Below are 9,539 nucleotides of genomic sequence, written 5' to 3'. Positions count from 1 at the left end.
ATGGAGAGAAAAAAAGAGTTACGTGGTTCAGGCCGAAGCCTTACGTCCGTGGATCCAAAGCCCAACTGGCTACATCTTCACTATTTTAGATAAAGATTACACAAATATGTGTCTCTATATATAGAAGAAAATCATAATGAATCTTGGAGATAGAAGTAAATCGTAGGAGGCCTTATCACCAATAACTAACTTGATGACCAAACAATTTGACTTAATCTCTTCTTATCTTCAAGAGTTAAGGTACATTTTTTGAATGAAAAATTTAATACCTCATTGTTGCAAGGAAATTATATTTGCAGTCCTACATGAATGTGTGGGAACCTCATTTTCATCATGAGTAGCATACTGTGGATTTGGATATAATCCATAATTTTTCCAAAAGTTTGGCTTGGTCCGTAAACTGGAATCACATATATCATCATGCTTTGTGATAAATAGTGATAAGAGGGAATAAAAAAAGTATTTCGAGAAATGGCAGGGAGAAGGACAAATGTGTTTTACTGATTACTGTCATGAGTTTCTTTTGCTCTTAGGAAACATTTTGCTCTTAGGAAACACGCTTCAGTGGACAATAATTTGCACTCTATTTTAGTCAAGAAAAAAATTTACATAAGATTGCAACTTGTAATTTAGATGGTCTATTTCATTTAGACGATGTAAATTTGGCATTATTTTAAAGGAAAAATTTATATAAGGGCGATGCCCTCAACAAGCAAATTAAGGCGCGCTTCAAAAATTCACTAGAAGAGGTTGTTTCATTGCCAAAAATCCTCAAATTGATCAATTCAACTTGAAGATGAATGGACACGAGAAAAAATGGATTTCAAGTCTTGAAAATAATGCATCTTGTAATATATTTTTGGACCATCAAGTTTCAAAATTTTCAAGTGCTAATAGACATACTCGATCTACACTATTTTTGAAGTTATAAATTTTGGAAAATTGTTTGGTGCGTCTAAGCCTGTATCTGTTACTATGCGGGCTTGGAGATCTACACCGTCTATATAATCGGGTGGTGTAGGTCGTTCCCTGTCATCGAGGCAGGGAAAAGTGACTAGCAGCCCCAGTCTCCCTCTCTCTCTCTCTCTCTCTCTCTCTCTCTCTCTCTCACTTAAAAGCATGAAATCATCAACTTTTTATTATTTTCTCTCTTAAACCCCAAACCAGAGCTTCTCTTTGTAGTCTATCGACCACTTTCTAGGATTCGAGCGGGTGTCAAGAGAGAAGGGTGGCTTCTTCAACAAATGTTTGAGTGTTTGTAGGCTTTCAGGTTCAATCTTCGCATCAAGAAGACCTGGAAGAGGTTTTAATTGTCTAATTTTGTTTGATGGAGAAGGGTTGGAGGGTGAGTCTGGCTCAGCCATGGCAAACTGTTTGGGGAAGACGGTGGCTATGATGCTATTGGCACTGTGAAGCTACGCAGATATGTGATCGCATCTTTTAGCCAATGCTCTGTAGGCCATATAAACTCATTCACCAAGTTCACAAGCTCAAGTCTGATTGTTAAATATCTGCCCTCTTTGCAAATGGATCCACATCTTCTTCTATCAGATTTAACATCGACTTCATCTTTACCTCTATGCCTCGGAGGTTCTACTGCAGCCATTTCGACCGCCTTGTCCTGATTTGGCTCGCCCACCACCATGTATAAGAACAACTTGCAGCCCTCAGCAACACACATACACACACACACATATACACACATATATATATATATATATATATATATTTTCTCTCTAACTTCTCTAAAACATATCTCAACTAAACAGCTTCCTATATCATTTCTCCATCACCTCTATCTCTCTCTCTCTTTCACCAGTGATTTACATATCCCCCCATTTCCATACACAACTCTCTCTCTCTCTCTAGTGACTATATTTACAATGGCGTTATCTTCAAAAGCATTAAGATGAGAGAGAAAGAGAGGAGGGGAAAACAGAGAACTTGGTCCAAGTGCTTCAACACGAATGCGCCATTTTGAACCTGGGTTTTTCTTAAATTGGATAGTTTGACCAAAGGGAGAGAAACCCCCCAGACTCTTTTGCCTTGCAACTCTCGCACCAGCCCTCCTATAGCCAGCAGCAGAGGTTAGAGTCATTGATTGTAGTAAAGAGCAATTTCACAGGTGCCTAAGTACATTTTCTGGTTGAAAACTCTACCTGTGCTCCCTTATCTTTCTCTCTTTCTCTAGGCTGTGGTGCAAGGACTCGGCTTCTTCACCCTACCAAACCTTAAGGGGAAGAAGATGAGAGAGAAATAAACTCTCCCAAACATCAGGCAAAAGGTACACTCTGGCTTTTAATGGAGAATCACAGATGACCTGATACAAATGTTTTGCTGAAATTATGTAGTTTCTTTGGAGATAACACACAATTGAAAAGTAGAAATTGTCAAAAGCAAGAAGGCACGCTTGCCAGGAGATTTGAAAGATTGATTGAATTTTGTAGAGAAAGAATCCTTGATTCTTGCTGGTTTCTCGAGATTTCAATCGTTAATCTTTCTATCCCTGGCATCTACCTAATTCAAGATCATAAGAGTTTCTCTTTCTAGATTGTTTTGGTTCTCTCTAGATTGTTTTGTTTTAATCCAATTTTCTCTCTCTTTAAACAGAGTAATTCAAGGAAAGAAACCCTCTTTCTCTCTTGTTTTGATCCAATTTTGTCTCTCTTAAAAGTTAAAAAGAGTTTTAATATAAGGAAAGAAACCCACCTAGTATCTCAGTTTTTAAATCGATTTTGTCTCTCCTAAAAAAAAGTTTAGTCCAAGGAAAGAAACCCACTCTCTCTCTTGTTTTGATTCAATTTCTCCCTCCCTCTTAAAAACAAGTGGGTATTCAGAGATTGTTTTTCTCTATGTAAAACACCACCAGTCATGGTGATGGAGAGAAGAGTGTAAGGGAGTTGACGAGAGAGCAAGGAAGAAAGAGAGTATGGGATGCTGGGAAAAATGAGGGCAACCAGCGAAGATTGAGCACAAAATTGGGACAAGATTTTTGGGGATAAGGGGGGCCTGCATGTACAGGTAGGAATATGAGGCACGCGTGGCTCTCTATATATTTTGTAGCCGCCTTTGAAGACAACTCACTTCATCACAACCTGGGGTTCCGGTTATTCGGTTACCCCATCTTGAAATTTGTGAATCATCAACTCCTATATGGTCGTCTTGGATGGGGGACTGCAACATAATAGATGCGGGCTTAGACGCATAAAAACCGGGTCCTTAATTTTATAATCAGATATACAAATAAATTTTCAGGCCATCATAAAGATTTTCTGTATTGAAACATTTTCCACACTATTTGAAGGCATATTGAAACATCTTTCGACACTATTTGAAGGCGCACCATACTTTAGGGCCTCAACCTTATACAAACGACACGCTATCTTAAAACACATGCCACTTTTTAACATTGTCTTAGAAGCCATATCAAATCTCCAACGTCCAACTAAAATGGACCTTGTAGATGCAACCTTATTTAAACGACACCCATTAATCAAATCTTATAGAGAGAGGCACATGGGTTTAAGGACTACCGAAACTAGCCTTACAAGGTTTGAAAAGGAGCACCTCATCCCATTAGATGAAAAACATCCGATGTACTTCTCAGGTACAAGAGTGTCTTTTAGCTGCTAAGCCTTGGTCTGCCTGAAGTTAGCAAAGTCCCAAGTATATGATCCACATTAAGCTCAAGCTGAAATTGTTAAACCAGAAAAGAAAGAGGAAGTATGAGGTGCACTATTTCTAACATAGATCAATATGCCCAATAATATAGATCTTGCATGGATAGGTAATTGGACATAGATCAATATGCCCAATAACATAAAGTACACTTATTTGTTCTCTCTTTCCCAAAATTGGGGCACTTGTAAGGGCCAATGCGAGGAAAGATCCTGCAAAACCATCATCTCAAGAGATGAAAGGGAAATGGGGACCTCAAATCCCTTGGTTTCTGTGTCTAGACTAGGACTGCTTATAAGGTGCCCCATAGAAAAGGATAATCAAGAACCAAAATTCAAGAACTGTAATTACATCTTACTAAAAGAACCTCAGTTACACTCTAGAGTCATTAGAGCACATACTCAGTACATGAAGCTGTATCCATATTAAAAAAAATCCCAAAAGATAAAAGAAACTGGAGATCTCTACAAGTTCCCTGATTTTTTGTGCCCTAAGTAGCCAATTGCCTACAATTCTGCAAGAAAGACAATATCCAAGAAAGAAAATTCAAGGCCAGTGGTTGCATTCAACTAGAAGAGCTCTCAGTCACAATCTAGAATCATTGTACATAATGAACAGCATTTTAGAGCATTTTGATGTTCAATTTTAGAGCAATCTTTCCATGTCCCTCAGTTTTATGGCCAAACTACCCCAACTGCTGGTTAAGGCCACAGAAAAGATTATATCTAAGATTGACAAATTCAAAGCTTTCTGCCTATAATCTGCACATTGAGCTGTAATCACTCTATCTTCGCATCTTGACGTTAATTGCCATTTCCTTGTATGATGTTACCTTTTCTGCAACTAAACGAACTGGCCTTCCAAGTGAGGACCTCCTTGGAAATTGATCAGTTGTCAAACCCGATTTTCTAGATCTCATCTCTCCTTTCTGATCAGTGTTCCCTTCAATGGGCTGTTCTTTAGCTACTGTGCCATCAGGAGCTGTCCCTTTATGATTGGATGAGTCATTGGATTGGTCCACTTCCATTGGATCATGGCGTTGTGAAGGAAGTGGAAAGTTGACATCCTCGATCTCAAATAAGTCTTCTGAATCATCAGGTATTTTGAATTTAAAATTACTGGATCGCCTCTTCAAAGATGCCCTGATTTAAATATTTACAAAGGTAAAGGAGCACATTTAGTATATCAAGATTCAGGGAAAACCTTAAATAGATATATACTTCAACAAAGAGAAATATACCTCTTGTTTTGTGTGACTCCTTTTTTTGCAATTTGGGTAGAGGTGCAAGGGCATATTTCTGTAAAAGTTTTTCAAACAAGGAAGAAACAGAAAAGTGGGATAATATTTCAAGTGGCGTAGAAAGGTGCAAAAAAAAATAGAGATTGCAATTTTTTATCCCAGTGTGTGCTCTCTTACCAGATTTTCTTGAGAGGGTCTTTTTCTGAGTGTTTAGGTCAGCTCCTTCAACTTTTCCCTTTATTAATTCCCCAACTTCTTTTATTAATTCCCCGCATTGAGTGTGCTCATCCTGGTCAGTATGAAAACGGTAAAAGGAAAAGCAGAATTAAACATAAACAGATTAACTAATAATAACAGGTTATTGAGTTAAGTATCATGGATAGGCATTTAACATATGGGTTTTTGCAAATAACAATTCTGCAACCTTGTTGATTTTGCGAAGTGTGTGGAGCTCTTGAGATAAAGTTTTGACTTTGTTCTGCACAAGTACAAAATATTCTTTATGAGAAAAAAGGATTTGAGGAGAAACAACTCATAAGGATATGTAAATTAATTAAGTTTAAAACAACCTCGAGTTCTGCATTCTTAGCTTTCAGCATTCCAGTGACAATACCATGTTCATGCTGCAGCAATTTCATCTGAAAACAAATTCAATTCCAGAGTCAAAATATGAAATCTTTTCAAAAGTTTCTCCTGTTATCTCCCATTTGACATGTTCTATTAGTATAAGTCCCTGGATTGAGTTTTTTTGGTTGAATAACTTAATGAAATAAATACAATAAATGGAGATCTTCAGTTGGGGTAAGAATCACATAAATGAAAATGCTATTTTTTTTGGGTAAATCAGTAGGGATTTGACCCCCCTACCCAATTTCATTAAGTAAATAAAATAAACAGTTACATGCAAGTCATGCTACAACGACCAAAAAGGCTCAATACCTTCTCTTTTGTTATGTTCAGTTCCTGTAAGATCAAAAGAAAAACAGATTATCAGAAAAGGGTCAGGAATGTTAACATAATCATTTCTTTTTCATATCATGAACTCCTGATATACAAATCATAAACAATGTGGAAAACAGATATGAAAACTTTACGAACCGCCAAGGTCTGGCTATTGACTTGAGCAAGGTGCCAGTTTGTCTTCAACAACTCACTTCTCACTTTCTGAAGCTCGAGCCTGCACAATTTAATTGTTTCACTGTAAAAGCATTAAGGAAACACGGCTTATAGATGGAAGGAGCCATTTTTTCAGAGGGGAAGATAAACATATCAAAGGGATGTGTTTGGGAGAATGATAAATGCAAGGATACTCTCTCTGTGCAAGAAGACCCAGAAGAGCAGCATTCTCCTGAAATAAACAAATTCAAAGAAACAAAATAGGATGCGATTTTTTAGGAAAGTAACATGAAGTAATTGTTGCAGGAACTAAAAAGAAGAATTGTAACCCAACCATCAACAAAATGATTGTTAATGCTAAAAATCCTAATTTAAGAGCAAAGGAAACCCTAGTACCTTGTGAACCTGCTCCATCATATCTGTATTGAACATGAGTATTGGCTTTGCATTTTCATTTTTCACTTCGGTTTTCACTCTGGAAAGGTTGGTAATGTCTGAGAATCTCCTCCTGGCCCCCAAGGATGGCTTCTGGCAGGATTTTTCTGCACTTTTATTCCCTAAAACAACCACCAAATACCACCATGGCCTTTGGCATGAGAAAACCCTAACTATGACCCTCGAAACAACAAGAAACAGAGTAAAACCTTAAAGAACCAGAAATCGAGAGAAACCCAAGCCCTAGCCCTAGCCCTAGCTTCCAAATGAAAGAATTAAACTTTAAAGAACCATAAATATAGAATAAAAATCAATCCAAACCCTAATCCTAACAGTAATAGAGAGAGCATTACACCCCAGTGAAGCAGAAACCATTGCAAGGAGTAAATAAGAAAAGCACCCAAAAAAACCAAAAACAACAACAAACAACAACAATTCAAGAAACACCAAAAGATTTGGGTATTATTTTAGAGAAGATTAAAAAACCCCTAACCTGCCTGTTAGAATCCCACAAGAAGAGAATTTGGAAAGAAACAATGAAAAGCAAGACGAAGAAAAGTAAGAAAACTGACGGATGGGGAATAACGTCTAACCTCCATTTTCAGGGTTGAGAGGCTCCACCATTGCCATCCTTAACAAGACGGCGCTGCTCCCAAGAAAAGGAAGAACGAGCCTATGATGAAGAAACAGAAGAAGAAGGAAAACAAGAACCTGATTCTTTATAGAATAAGAGACACAGTTTAGAAATAAGAAAAGACGAAATGGGAATTCAACAATGAGAATTGCAGAGAGAGAGAGAGAGAGAGAGAGGAGTAAGAACAAACTAAAAGGGGTGTGATCTGCCAAGCCGAGAGGCTCGGAGGAACAACGGATCTCCGAGGCCACTTCCAAAGCTTCGTCCAGACCTAATTTCAAAACCTTTAAAAAGGTCGGAGTGTCCGTGCGGACAAATAAAAACACTCCAAGTTTAAATTATGGAAAAAGTTTACATAAGGTTGCAATCTTAAAATATAGAATCAAAGATGTACCTAAAAAATCAATCGTAAAAGCTTGTTTTAATGTTAAAAACCCCCTAACTTATCATCTTGATAACGAGATGTATGAATATGATAAAAACCCTCTAACTTATCATCTTGATAACGAGATGTATGAATATGATAAAAAAAGAGAAGAAGATATTGACTCTTATAAATAGTGCAGCTTGCAACACATTATCTAGACTATTTATTTTCAAGATTTTCATATGTTTATAGATCTACTTGATTTTAATTATTTTTAAAGTTTAAAATTTTATAATTAGATATAAAAATAGATTTGTATATAATCCTAAAAATGTTTTACACCAAAATTACAACTTATGATAAAATTTGGAGGTGCACCTTAATTGGATTGTTTCAAGTCGCAACCTTATAGAAACCACACCCTTAAATTATGGATTAACACTTCTTAAGTTTCTATAGGGCCTAGGCTTTATGAAAATAAAATGAAGCCTCAATCAAATCCTCGTTTGGAAAGCACTTTCAACAACAAAAATCATCATGATATCTCTAAAATCAATTTTTAACACCAACAATAAATTTTGAAACTTGAAAAATGTACAGATCTTGTGGATCTATGAACACTTATTTTAGCGCAAAACATATGGTTTAGATAATTTGTTATAATATATCCTATTTTTAGAGCTTGAAATCCTAATTTATTATCACAACCATAATGTTCAAGCCGAGATAATTGATGCAAAGGTATTCCAATGCTTGAATTACAATTCTTGATGAGTTATGAGACGAGGCTTTACTTATTTGATAGGGCTGCAGCACTATCAAACCATTTTCCTTATAAGAAAAGGATGCAATTTCTATAAGGCTGCAACCTATTTATAGAAGTTGGGCTACAGACATGTCAACCGTCCATTTATTTGGACAAAGGAGATTTTGCAACCAGGTCAACAAAAAGAATGGGGCTTTTTCCCTAGGGCAAGTTTTCTATGTTTCTCCTAAAATGTAAAACTTATATCCTTCCCCTTATCCGACCATCCATTCTGAATGGAGGGTTAAGATTGCCCCAATCACAATGTTATGTCTCTACACTATTTTATTTTTAATTGTTTTTCTATAAACTATTTTGACATTAAATTTTGGAGGTCCAATCCTCGATTAAACTCGCACTAGTAAAAAATTATATAAAAAATATTTTCAATAAAATAAAATGATCAAAATACCCCTGAAAATTTCAAGAGGTATTTTGGTTATTATATTTTATCAAAAATTATTTTTAATATTTTTTATAGGTGCACCCCAATGAGAAAGACACATACAAAATTTCATATTCATTATAATTTGTATAAAAAAACAAAAAACTAAAATACTTTGAGACGTCGGATCTAATATCAAACGGTGATCGGCTCTCTTGATCAAAATTGGACAGCTGGATGGAAGGAAGCATAGATCTTCTTTGCTGTAAAGGAAGTATAGAAACCTTTCATTTTTCTCTATATCCTCTATTTTCTCTCTAGAACAAATTGACCTAGGAATATTATCCTTAAGAAAAAAAAACCCTACGAGATCTTATTTTTAAGTTACAATTTTTGAACACTCCTTTGCCTACGCATGATAAAGGGCGCAACGGATTGTTTTGCTCGTCTTTCTATTGGAAAGCGAAACAACCATTTTCTTCATATTCACATGTTTTTTTTGGTTAGTTGTCATCCAGCCTTGTCTCTCTAAGCCCTCTCTTCTTTATGCAAAAATCTCTCTCTCATAGAAAACCCCAAAGTTATCTCTCTTCTCAAGTTTCTCTCTCTATGAACCAACCCAATTTGTTTCTCTCTTCTTCATCATCATTATCATCATAATAGCTTTTTTCCAACTATTAGGGGTAGCTATGTGAATCCTAATTCGTTATTTTATTCTCAAGGGTCATAGCTTCAGTGAAGCCATAAGTTTCCATATTTTTTCTTACTACTTCCAATCATTTCTTTTTGGGCCTACCTTTTACATTTTTTAGCCTTTCACTTGAACCAACTCGCCTTCCGCTTGAATCAACTCGCACAGCTTAACAAGTGTGGTATTGG

General features: G+C 36.3%; 1 protein-coding gene across 2 annotated transcripts; it reads right to left on the bottom strand.

Annotated features, from left to right (window-relative positions):
* Positions 1 to 4,011: 4,011 nt before the first annotated feature.
* LOC105420024 (uncharacterized) lies at positions 4,012 to 7,499 on the bottom strand. Of its 2 annotated transcripts, none has more exons than XM_020662266.2 (11): positions 7,294 to 7,499; positions 7,063 to 7,142; positions 6,431 to 6,591; positions 6,229 to 6,266; positions 6,017 to 6,116; positions 5,858 to 5,881; positions 5,488 to 5,556; positions 5,343 to 5,396; positions 5,096 to 5,207; positions 4,919 to 4,976; positions 4,012 to 4,820 (listed from the first exon to the last, which is right to left on the bottom strand). In XM_020662266.2, exons 2-11 carry the CDS (start codon positions 7,097 to 7,099, stop codon positions 4,463 to 4,465), a joined length of 1,011 nt encoding a protein of 336 aa, XP_020517925.2. In that variant the 5' UTR covers positions 7,100 to 7,142; positions 7,294 to 7,499; the 3' UTR covers positions 4,012 to 4,462. The 2 variants fall into 2 exon arrangements, with proteins under 2 accessions (XP_020517925.2, XP_011620364.2); XM_011622062.3 differs by having other exon boundaries at positions 7,063 to 7,186; positions 7,294 to 7,445.
* Between the last annotated feature and the right edge of the window lie 2,040 nt (positions 7,500 to 9,539).

This window comes from Amborella trichopoda, chromosome 7 (assembly GCF_054954075.1).
Source record: "Amborella trichopoda isolate Santa Cruz 75 chromosome 7, AtrichopodaSantaCruz75HAP2 v2.0, whole genome shotgun sequence".
Classification (NCBI taxonomy): Eukaryota; Viridiplantae; Streptophyta; class Magnoliopsida; order Amborellales; family Amborellaceae; genus Amborella; species Amborella trichopoda.
This window is presented reverse-complemented; position numbering and strand designations above follow the sequence as displayed.